General features: G+C 40.7%; 1 protein-coding gene and 1 long non-coding RNA gene across 5 annotated transcripts in view; one reads left to right on the top strand and one right to left on the bottom strand.

Moving 5' to 3' along the window:
* Positions 1 to 12,936, bottom strand: part of RAPGEF5 (Rap guanine nucleotide exchange factor 5) — a 161,342-nt gene that overhangs the window by 73,865 nt on the left and 74,541 nt on the right. For 2 of the 4 annotated variants that reach the window (XM_083824523.1, XM_083824525.1), the window contains exon 10: positions 212 to 358. The exons of the other annotated variants lie outside the window; for them this stretch is intronic. In XM_083824523.1, the coding sequence (XP_083680649.1) occupies positions 212 to 358 (147 nt within the window). The remainder of the gene's footprint in view (positions 1 to 211; positions 359 to 12,936) is intronic. 4 annotated transcript variants of the gene reach the window in all.
* On the top strand, positions 7,478 to 11,929 carry LOC310894446. The gene is made up of 2 exons (XR_014579910.1): positions 7,478 to 9,704; positions 9,876 to 11,929. It is a non-coding gene; the product is annotated as an uncharacterized lncRNA (long non-coding RNA).

Raw genomic sequence — 12,936 nt, 5'->3', positions numbered from 1 at the left:
TACTTTTATTTTGTTCCAGACAGAATAATGCATCTGCTTCTTAACTAACTATATGTTCTAAAAATGTGTTTCAGTATGAATGTTGGGAGTCTCCTCTCTGCTTCCTTTAGATAATGCAATTGTGTCCAACTATAGGAGGAAGGTAAGTTAGTTATACCGAAGGCAATCTCAACATTTATTCAAGTTATGGAATGGAAAAATGCATAGTTACCATGGCAACTGGTAAATCACGTGGTATCTGCAATGAGATGCAAGGCATCTTGAGTAAACACTCATACGACAGCCCGTGTGTCCTCACAATGTTCCTTTGTTGAGGAACATGCATGGAAACCCCAGGGTCTAGATTGCACTGTCCCTCCTGCAAAAAGTTGGTACAAGTAATTCAAAATGTTATTTTTGCATGGGATAATTTAACTGGATCAGTCATTAGAATTGAACGGAATACTGGGAAAAAAAAAAAATAATATTTCGCTAGGATGCACCTCAATCAAAACTGCGAAAACTTGAAAAATGGTGGAGTGTACCTCTCAACGTCACTTTGGTCCTTGGCACCAGGAGACCATTCACAATAGCACTAGAAAAAAGTCTTCCTGATGGAGTGAAGAGCTCACAGACAAGCATCAGCACATCCCACTTGGGCAGCTGAAGCTGTTACTGCCTCCAGCCATCTGCCCCACCCTTCTCGTGGATGTTGCCACCCCCAAAACAAGGACATCTGATCTACCCTTGAATCAGTCCTGAACCACGCTGCTGCATGCTTTTCCAGGCTCTGATATTATCAGCAGCTAACATACAGCCTCTCCCTGAGGGGGCCTCCTCTCCTCTCAACCCTTGACAAAGATAGCTCTCTCCAGAACAATCCCCTCAAACCATATTCCTCTACTGCCAGTCACATCCACAAAACACCTAAATATCCATCAGTCTCTGGGCTCCGATTGTGGTTTCTCCAACTACTATCGTGCCCCAAAAAGGCTCCCTCTGCATCCTTTTAATACACCAGATTCCTGAGCAATCTCCCTTGGATTTCTCCTCCTCCCTCAAAATATCTCCTTGTTCTTGACCTCCTGAGCAACCTGAAGTTGTGTCACCTGTAAGAAGAGACAGAGAGCAATAGCACAATGCCACTTGCTAGCTTCTGCAAGTGTCCACTGACAAATATCTTCTCCTGATCCCATTCTCCTCCTCACAGCACATCCCATCGCCACCAGACAGCATAGCACAAAGTCCCCAGACACTGCCAACACCTATGACAGCACCCAAGAAATACTCTCATGTACCTCTGATTCTGACCCCCTTTCCCCATTACTGGATTAGACTCCTTCCTGACTTCCATAGCTTTATAAAAGTTATATATCTTTATACAGTTTTACACTCTTTTTGTGTATAAACTTGATATCTCACCTAACATCTTCCTCCTTATTCAGGAAATTATTTTTATAGTTGTATGTCTCAGAAAGTCACCCTATGTCCTAAGTCATGCCAGTAATAACTTCTTAAACCTGTTTTCTTTGCCGTTGCTGGGCTCTTTCTTCCCATCCGGTTGGCCATTTGCTGTTTGACCTGAACTTTGACAGGTAAGGAGATGCCACAGGTGAAGAAGAGACATGCTCTAGAATTCTTCAGCTGTCAGAGAGGATTTGAGGAAAAGAAAGATAAAATGAGATGTGTGAACAAATGACCAGGTCTTAACTCTCTAATAGAACCCTGTGGAGAGGGTTACAATATCCAAGTACTCCAGGGAAATAACTAATGATCCTTTCTTCAGTTCAGTCATGTTTCAAGAAGCAATTGCCTGACTTACTAAGTGCTTGAGACTGCCTCAGTAATTGCAATGATTTATTTTATGCATCATCATAACTACAGCACTAGGTCAGAAGGACTTGTGCCTTATGGATGCCTTAAATTTTAACATAGCCATAGGAGGATTAGGAGATTGCAATCATAAAGACAGAGCCCACAATAATTCAACAACAACAAAAAAATGACAAAATTTATAAATCTTATGTATCTAAAACACTAGGCTTATGTTAGATTCTTAATAAAATGAATCTTAATTTCAGATGATTTGAAACAGAAGTGGTTTACGGTTTCTTGTGCTCCCTTGAAATGCAAGTGATCACATGCAAGTGATCACAGTCTAATGTTCGTAAAGATCTACTACGACTTTTTTTTTTCCCCTCTGTCTTATACCTCTATTTATCCCAGAGGAAAGTATCCCTCTGCAAACCCATTTCTTCATCTACACTCAGAATTTGCACTGGGCCAGTGCAAGACCTTCGTCTTCTGGGCAGTTATTTGGCATATGAGTTATAACCTTTACACATAGCTACTCACTTGCCCTACCATAACAATGCTGTACCAAGGAATATTTCATGCTGTCATACGTCTGTGTTGAATGTGGATATGTTTGCACAGCAGCAAAAGGGTTTGATTAGCAGCTTCTCAGGAGTGTCCATCCTTGTGACATTACTTAATGCCGGCCTCTAGTCACCTTTCCTTTTAGCTACGTGAGGCTTCACTAGAACGGAAGGACATTTTTAGGATAATGATAATTGAAAGTGCTGTCATCACCAGAACTTTCAGGCTGTTCGGAGACCTTGAAGACAATTCCCCTCCAGCGCCATAAACTGTTCCCCTATGATAACTGTAGCAAAAGTATTGCTAACCTTCAGCACTGTTTTTCCAATTGCTTGTGCTTCAAGGTTAGCAATGTGCAGAATACAAAGCTAACCCAGTTTTCAAGGTCAAAATGAAAAACAGCAATGATAGTCCACAGTAACTTTCATTCATTTGGTATTCAGGATGCATTCTTTCTGAATATCATATCACAAAATCATTGCCAATTCATCAGATTTTAGGCTTTGGCTTATTAAAAAACAGACTATGCTAAAAGTAAAATGCATTTTTTTCTTTGATCTGATTAAAATGTTTCTATACAGCATTATCTAAGCCTCTAATTATCTGTATCTTTATCTCATTTGTTATTTAAATATGTGTATTCATAACAATCCATTTTGATGGAAAACATTCATATACTAAAAAGTGGTAAAGCAATAGAAGTCAAGATGCAGAATGTCAAGATGATAGGGTCTATAAATGAAAATGTTTCTCTACTTTGTGTTTGCCAGGAAAGCAAGAGCTCACTCGACATTTGGCAGCAATTTCCCATGATGAAGCAACTCTTCGTGGCTTTCATTTTCATAAAAGCCCCAGTCTATTTAGAGTTAGCTCCTTGCCCTTAACAATGCAATACAGATAAAGTTCATTAAATATATTGTCTAAGGTAGCAAAGAGAAATTTTGCTATAGCAAGCACTTAACATGTGCATGGAAAATCAGAAGGGAAAAAAAATAAAAAGGATTGGAACAAATTATTTGCTACAAAAGCAAAAGTGATACGGGTATTTTGATACTACAAATTGTGCTGCATTAGCAAAATTGCCAAAATGAAGCCTAGCCACAATAGGAAGTATTATTAGGTTCTTAATCAATTGGATCTTTTTTCAAGGAGGCTGGGCACCCAACTATATGACGCAGATCTTTTCCATGCACGAGAGAATTGGAACACAGGAAACCGCAGCTTTAATGAATTACAAGGAAAATTGCAAATGCAATTTTTTGTGAGATTATAGTTAATTTTCACATTATAATGGTCAGCCAACTTTTACAGCTTGTTGGTATTTCTGCTGGAAAGCCAAACGTTCATTTCTTCTTACTGCAGGTAAGACATGATTTTCTACAATAATTGATGACTAAATTGCTTTTTTATTATTATTGTAATTTTTATTTCCATTCTTATGGGATCCTTACTACAGATTGAACACAAAATTTGAACACAAATTAAAAACTAATAACATTTTAGAACAAGACATATGCATGATTTACTATATAGCTTTTGTCTAATACAAATATTTACTATTTTCATGTCACTGCAATGAAAACAGTACGTGTCAATTGATTAACGGGTAAATATTAGCTGGAGTTTAACAGCTGCTGGCAGAGGAAACGGTGAAGTGGAATTATACCCTTTTTCCCTGCACAGTAGAAAACTAACTTTCGTAACATGGGAGAGACATATCTGTACGAATACATAAAGGCATCTGTAACAGCCAAGGGTGCAAGAGTGAGAGCAGAGGAGTTACTGGGAGCAGAGGAGTTACAAACAGCCACCCAGGGCTCTGCAAAAACAGAGCAATTCTGTTTTATGAATGGCTACGGGTCCCTCACAAACTAGTGCAGGTGCCCACCTGTCTGCTGTAAGACTGGAATGTGTTCCTCCAGTGCCAGCATAGGTTACTGCATAGGTTGCATAGGTTACTGCAAGGAAAATGTCCGAAATTGAATAAAAGCAGTCAACTTTTAGAGGTCTCCTGCAATGAAGGCTATGGCTGTTCCTCTGAAAAAAAAAATAAAAAAAAATGAAGGCCACCTTTAAGGAAGTACCTGATTGAGGTCCTAGCCCCTGGTGGCCAAGCTCCACCACCAGCCCTTCCTCCTCAGGGAGCCAGCTATGGCCCTGTGTACCTACAAAGGGTTATCTGCACGGCAGCCCAGTGGACAGCTTGCACGTATCGCTTCTTCCAGCAGCAGGCACTGGATGGAGAGAGCAGGGAAAGGTGACATTCACAGCCCTGACGTCCCTGAGGTAGGGGCACAAAGGTCTGTGCAGGTCTCAAACGCAAAGCCTGAGATTCAGGTTTGCTCTGAAGAACCGGAAAGGAGATTGAAACTTTTCAGAAACTCCTAGAGGAAAAAATGGTATGATCTGAAGAGATAAAGACGAGAGGGGTGTCACAACAGACAGATCACAAGGAGAAAGCGGCTTCTTTGTGTTAAACTGAGACTGTGGGAAATAGTTGGTTATTTCTATAGTGTGAATAAAAAGGTTCCATAAGTACTCCTTGTAGGCAATCATCTTTGCTTTTGGCAAGATCTGCAGTCTATTTAATGAATAAATATGGACAGCATGCGCAAACATTGGCACACATCTCTACAGAAGAGAGAACCGGGGACCATGAGCACCCTAAATTCCTTGGTGGAGGAAAATTGCCACATCCTTAATGGAATCCTAGGAAAGGTCTCAGATGCAGGATGCCATCATCTGCAATTATCTGGGTTCCCAGCAGGGCATCAGGCACTGCTCAAACTCCTCTGGAAAATCTTCTGATGCCAGCAATAAAGCAGGCAGGACATTCCTCACCCTCCACCCCAGGCTTGCTTCTGCCTCTGTGGGGAATGGGACTAAAGAACTTACTGCAAAGGGAGTTTTGTTTAGAAGCTACCTGCTTATTTTAAACAAGTTCATTGAATCTAGGGAGCCCAAAAAAATCAATATAGCACAATGATTAGCTCGCTAAAGGTACTGTGTACAGACTGATTATTTAGACAGACTGAATCAATCTGTTGATTCCACTGAAAAGATTCAAATTGCACAGATGGGGAGACAAAGCCAGAGTGTCAGTATACTTTCCAGCCACGTGCCATCCACACGAGGAAACCTGAATGTGTCTGCTTTTTAGCTTGAAACCTAAACAGCAATGCTTTGCATGTGAGAATTAAAACTCTGTCCTCTTCACTCCAGCCAACTCTGATTAGGGTCTTTTCCCCTGACCCTGACCATGTTTGTTCTCTCCATTAGCCTGCTAAATATGGCTGAACAACATATTTTACAAACACTTAGTTGATATAACTATTGTAGTTTTATACACGTATATATTTTTAAGATTCCTGTGGTGAACAATCCCTTATTTTCCATAACAAAAGTGTTTGCTAAAAAAGTCTGAAGTGATATTGTATTAGCACCTCTGAAAAGGGAAGAGGAACTGTGATATTTCAACCAAACCAAAAAGGTGATGCACATTCACACTCAGTGCTAGTTCCCTACCCTAACAAAAGAGCAGATTCTCCTTGGTTCTTCCCAGCACTTGGCAAAACAGAACTGCTGCTCCTGACAGAGCATGCCCAGGACTGCTCCCATCACCTCCCAGAGAAAACGGTGAAGAATGAAGGGCTGGTGCTCTCCATCTGCTGCTCCAAGTGAGACAGTAGAGTCAGCCAGATGTGTAGGGGACAGAGCTGATGCACAGCCAGCAAAGGGGTTTGGGCTCTATGCCTCTTCCTTGACCAAGCAAAGCTGTATAAATCACTATCATCACCTGCTCAAGGCTTACCTCAGAAGAGAATTTGGAAATCCATCTAAGGCTTGCTCTCCAGTAAGCCTTTAAAGGAAATACCTGATGCTATTCCTGATCTTCCTGTGTTAGGTCATTCTATTATTTTCCAAGTCACCGAATGAGGCTAAAGTACTTTTTCCTTCAAGCAGCACTGCCTGTCGCTCCCACATATTGCAGTATTCGCTATGCTGATGTGCCCCTTCCACTGAGCGACCAAAAAGCTGGGAACTGCTTGCCACGTGGTATCAGAAAGTAAACTCGAGGAAGGCTGCAAGGTCATTGCTAATTTCAAACCCTATTTCATGTTTCCAGATGAAACATCTAATTTAAACTTTTCACTGGGTAGTTAAGATGAAATCCATGCATATGCACTTGAGACCTCATTTTTACATGCTGTGAATTAGAATACAGAAGGTGCTGCACACAGCAATAGGAACACTAATCAAGGAAGGAGAGGGGAATACCTGCTTTGATTTAAAGGAGGACAGTCAGCAAAAATACCACTAATCGCCTGGGTTTTCATTCCTTTGCTCTTTGAGCTGCCACATACAACCAAGAAAAATGAATGCAAGTGGTGTATTAACTGCTACCGAATCAGCATTCTCCACAGGTGACCGTGTCAAGCACATATTGCAAAATGCCACCACCTTCCAAGGCTACAAGGCGATGGGAGCATTATACCCCAAGGGCTATACCCAGCTCTCACTGAAAAACACCTATTAACATCAGCAGGAGCTGAATTAAGTTTTATAATGCAGACAGGCACAGTGAGTGACAGAAGAGCTATAGCAAAAGGATAAGATTTGCAGATTTTAGGGTTGTATCATGATTCAAATAAATAAATCCTGTAGAAAAAAAAATGCAAAAAATGCAAGGTCAAGTTGTCTTTCCTTTCTTGCTCTGGAGGAGGGAGAAGGCTTCAGCAATGGAGGCAGTGACATACACTTTTGAGCTGCCCTTTTTCCAAAAAGCCCTTGATGCAAATAGGCTGACTTCTGGTAAAGGGGAGGCAGCTGAATGAAATGGAAAGGCTGAGTCTTCACGCCAGCATGCTCCAGGTGATCTTGCCTGCAGGAACAAATGCTGATGGCATTTATTCCAGTGAGGTCGTGACACAGGCTGTCAGATGTCTGCAGAAAGATAGGTTGCTCTGGTAGCTGGGAAGGGTTGTGGTGCCAGCACAGCAGTACCTGCAATCAAAGGAGACCTCACCTAGGCTGGGGCATCCTGCCACTGGAACCACACCGACTTCTGCGAGGGCAGCTCTTACTGCAGAATGTGTTCTGGTGCAATTTCTGTTCAAAACAGGAGCAGACTGACATGTACAAACATTGTCAGTCTGCAGGAAACATGTTTACCTGTTTAATGACACTAGCATTACTGGCCCAAATCTCCATGTCAGTGAAGCTGAAGGTTATTCTTGAATATATTTGTGAGAATAAGAGGGAGGGAAAAATAAATAATATATATATATATACACTTTTTTTTTTTTAAAGGAGACTAGAAGTCCTGAATCCTTTTAAATGAATGTTTTCTGGACAGGCTACCAAATCTCAGATGCTCTCCAGAGAGGAGGATGTGGTGAACAGCCATCAACTTCTGGCTTGGCAACAGTTTTCCAGTTACCCTCACTGTTTTGTCTCAGCCAGGTCCACACTGTGAGCCAGTGAGCCAAAGCCAGATGTCCTTGATTGGTTTCAATTCCAAGAGAAAACAGAGTAAAGCAATGAGTGACTCAAAAGCTCTGCATCACTGAAAGGCGAAGGAAAAAACTACTACTCCTGAACTTCAAAAACTGCTGGGAATTTCTGATTTAAGTTTGCATGGTACATATACAAAGCACTAGCAACTTTTTGTTTTAGTCTTCCTGAATTTAGATAATAAACCCCCTTAATCTGACTGAGAAATCCAGGCACTTCTCCTACGTAGAGTTCCCAGGACAAGCATAGAATTAATTGTACAGAAGTAGATGGCAGGATACACCCACTGTATTATCAGCATAACTGGGAATTTATCTATGTCATGAGTCAGAAAAATGGAGAAAACATTTGGAATGTCATCAGATGCACTGATCATAAAAACAAAGGGACAAAACAGTAAATTTAGATGTGGAAAACATTACAGTGGGTGCTCTGATTTCATAAACTAGTAGTCTCTACTTTTCTAAAGGAAAAGAAATGACATTGATTTTATGTGTTTGGACAGTCTAGAAACATAAGCAGGTAAGTGGTTCATGCAATTTGTTTCTACACAAATGAGTAATAATGAGTCTTGGGAACAAAATAAAGAAAAGGATAAGAGCTAATACGGCCAGCCGCTACAAAGCTTTGGGCTGGCAAAAGATTTGGGAATTATGCAGATGGATAAAACTTCAAAACAGTTCACAAAAAGGAAAAGTTCCAGGGTGCATAACCAGAGGGCCCAAACCCAAACAGTATGAACGTATTCAAGCTCTGTGTCATGAAGAGGCTGCCGTCAGCAGCGGGGCAGCTTTCGCCAGGGAGGATCGTCTCAGTCACTGCATCTTGCTCCCACCCCATACCCCCATCCCTGTGCCATGTAGGAAACTGATCCAATTGAAAAATAACCCCACCAGGGAGGTTCATGTATTTTATTTTTCAGCAGGGTTATTCCCCGTGCCTGTTCACGAAGCAGCACCAGAAAGGGCTGGGAACGGGGTGTGGGGCAGGACTGCTGGCGACGGCACCGCTGCTGGAGCGATGCCTAAGGAACCCCAGGCTGTGCAGTGACTGCGGCTGCTGGCCTCGCTGCTGTCCTGCTCGGGTTTGTAAGATATATCCTCCCTGGCCCTCAGCAGCTCAAAGTCCAGCCCGCCTTCAGCTTGCTGGGATGCCCAAACCCTATCTCAAGGATCTCAAAGCAATCCATCAACACTAACTACTGCAGGTTTTATAGCACCCCTTCAAGGTCCTGCTGTTCAGGACCCCATTTTATATCTGGGTAAACAAAGGTGGAGAAGGGACAGGACCTGGAGAAGGTTACATATTAAATAACCAATAGGGTCAAAAATAAAATCCAAGTGTTGGGACTCCCAGCATTCAGTTTTAGCCTGTGGGATACCACTTGCCCTTTTTACCCCCTCCGCCCCATTAGCTAAGCTATTGTCACATGCAGAAGTGAGTCATCGCCCCGCACCAAAGAAAGCCCAGCAGGCAAAATGTGCGTGTGGAATTTCCTTCTATACAAAGTCCTTTAATGTTACAGAATAAATCAAAGAGGCACAAATTAGGCTTTCTTTTCTTTTAAACACTAGGCCAAGCATCTGGAGGAAAGAAAGTATTATGGGAATACAGGACCTGACTCAAAGGAAAAGAGTGAGTTTCCCAGTGTCCTGCACATGCTCCCATCCTACACGCACAGCACATCATGTGAGCACAAGCGTGAATCCCCTCACTGTGGGATTTTTACAGGAAGAAGGACCTTACCACCTCACTGTCTCTTTGCACAGCTGGCAATCGGGCGTTATCATCCAAAACGTGGGCCACATTAAGCAGACTCAACAAAAGGAATAGTAAGTTCTCTTAAAAACATATAGTAAATAAAAATATAAAAATACTTTTATTAAAAAAAAAAAAAAGCCTTTCAACAGACTGAAACAAAACTTTTTCTAGCAGCCAAGCAATCCCTGTTCTACATCTGAGCAGTTTCCTTAACTTTGTTCACCTTTTTCCGTTTCAAAAAGATGCCTGTGCCTGTTCCACCCTGAAAAGATCCTAGGACATGCAGAAGTCCTTTCTTCTCAAAAGATAAAGAGGTTGGCTTACCCGGAGCAGGTGATCACCTGGGGCTACGTATTCATTCCAGCAGATGAAGGATCAACCTTCAGGAACAGGACATGCTCCGGAACATGACAGAACTAATCCGTGTCCCTGTTCCTCCTCATTCAGACCAGAGACTTGAACTTCTGGTTACCTCCATGGCAAGCATGCACCTATCTCTTAACTACTTACTCTTAATCAGAGCGATAAACTGACAGAGTGATAAACTGACTCAATGATTGACTTTTTTTTGTTTGTTTTTCTTGGCTTTTAGTTGAAGTCTACAAAGTCAAAATTGCAAACATCTTTCCCTGGTACAGTTGCCTCTGCTAACGCTGTAGGACCAAAGAGATATGAAGGAAAAGAGCTAAATTCCTTCCGTTTCAATGATTTCAGATATCTATACCATCTCATCTCTATTTAAGCCACAAAAGTTCCCACAAACACAGACTGTGCTATCGCTGTTATGTCCATTTGATCCACAGTTCTGCTGCAGATACAAAATAACCTCCATTATAATAAGAGGGAGCCAAAAGCAGTAAATCTACACTCAAGGCACCTAATCGATCTACCCCAGACAGAGACGATGTAACAAAAGCAGTGATGATTTTTTTAAAAAAGTAAAGCACAGATTTCAGTCACCTTCTGCATTCAGACTTCATTGGATATATTGTTTTAAAGAATATTTTTCTTCCAAGCCCTGAATACTGACAACCAAACCAATGACTGCATCAGCGCGAGGACATTGCTTTGCCGAGCTAATGACCACTGCAGCTCTGGGCATGTCCTGACATTCATTCTCCATGCTTTGCAGGCGGCCAGCTGGACAGATAGGTGCACCCTAAAGTAACCTTGATGTCTCATGGCTGGAATTTCCTCAAGAAATTCTTCAGTTGTGAGTAATCTGTACAACCCCAGGCTCTAAATCGTTAATCTTCTTTTGTAAGCCTTTTAACAGCCTCAGCACGACCACGAACCTGCTTCAGTGAGCAAATCATCCGTCTTCTTAATGAGACCACTGATTACAAAAGTTAGTGCCCAGTAAATTAACAAAATTGTCCTTAAATATCTGTTGTCCTTCTGAAAATGTACCTGCCTTGCTATGATATAGCTCCTTCATCTTGAATTGGCTAAGTCACAGAATCAATACTTTCAAGCTGTATGTACGTTCATACTTTTAAACAGCGTGTAACTCTTATTAATACATACATTAATCTGTAAAGGGATTACCAGATTTAGGAAACACTTCCCTCCCCACCAATGCACTGAGGTACTGAAATAGCCCCAGATAAGAATATAATTTATGCAGTTGAATAAATGGATTTTTATTCTTCAGTTGGTCTCTACACATTAGAGAATCATCAATTTTCTTTGAACATTAGTGTCAATTTGCAATTCTCATCTGACTATGAAAATAACAGTATAACCTAGAGAATATTTTCCTCGTGTTGCTGAGGTGAAAAGACGTTTACAACACTTTTACAGTTTTGTTAAGACGATGACTTTATAAACGAATGGGATTTTCTTAATCAGTTCAACACTTCATTGAATTAATAACTGGAAATACTGTAAAAATAGCATCAAGTCCCTTACAAAGACATTATTTAAGTGAGCCTGTAGTTGCTTAAAAGAACGTTCAAAAGAAGATATAATGTAGATGCATATGCATCTCAAATGTACACTTGACCAAAAAAGCAATGACAAATTATTTCAAATAGCTTTATGTACTGAGCTTGTTTTCTGTATTATAACTGACGCTAACACAGAAGTAAACTTCTCAAAAAAAAAGTAGACTTTTTGTAGCTGAATATTTCAATACAGATTTTTCATCTATTTTCTGTCAAAGCAAGCATTTTAAAGGAATGAAATATTTAGATAACATAAAAATACAAATATCCCATTTTCATTTTTCCCAGGCTTATGAGCACAATTTGCTTGTAATGATAGAATTACAACTGCAAGCTTGCATAGTTATTTTTAGTCTAGCCCACATTTGAAATTAAAATAACTTCTGTGCATCTTAGGCAAATAAATAAAATAAAATAAAATAAAATGGTTATCAACAGTTTTACCTTGTAGGAATGTGACATCTCAGAGAAGAAGCTGATCTGCCTATTTAGAAGCTTATTTACTACTGTTTACTCGTTAGCAAAACTGAAGTTTAGGAAACCTAACACATATGGTAGGTTCATTGCCTTAATTAAGAACCTTATTCTAACACATTAACAAGTGAGAATGGGAAAAAATCACTATAAATTAGTTTTTGTTTTACTTGACAAGTCTGTAAGCACTATTACAGTTAGAGAGTTTTGCAAACAGTATATTCACCAGAGAGGAGTTTGGCACTGTGCTGCAGAAGTGTCTCAAATTCCAATATACCTGTCTAACCTGGTCATAACAAGCTTGCAGTGCCAGAAACAAATAAGCAGTTCACATACAATAGAGTTTGTGGACAAAACTTTTTAAATTATAGAGAAAAAAAAAAAAGATAGCACATACCACAAACCTGAAACTAAAGTAGTATGAACTTTCTGACTTGTATGTTTAAATTATGAAGTAAAAATGTAAGCACGTACAAAATCAGCAGATATATATACCCCATTTTATGCCCTCCAGAACACATCCGAGCCCAAGGAACCTGTTATCTCTGCCACTCTAATTCCTAAATGAGATGTTTCCTCCTGCGAACCACCCAGCTGACACATTTCCCCTCTCCCAGATCATCTGCTTTTTCTGAGAAAAAATAATTGTATTTCACCTCATTCTGAACCAGTAGCCCAAAACCATCCATGCTTCACCTGCCCACTTGTAGGCCACAAACCACAGCCCCCAGCATCATAGCTTGAAAAAGACGGTAAGGTATATCTGACCCAAAACCTCTGCACTGTATGAAGACTAGGCTCTTTTGACTCCCCACTTGTCATTTACTTTCCCTACATGACTCAAGAAGCTCTGTTCCCAAATTCAGGTGAAGTTGGTCATTAG

The sequence above is a fragment of the Anser anser genome, assembly GCF_964211835.1.
Source record: "Anser anser genome assembly, chromosome: 2".
Lineage (NCBI taxonomy): Eukaryota > Metazoa > Chordata > Aves > Anseriformes > Anatidae > Anser > Anser anser.
The sequence above is the reverse complement of the archived record's forward strand: the minus strand, read 5'-3'. Positions and strand labels throughout refer to the sequence as shown.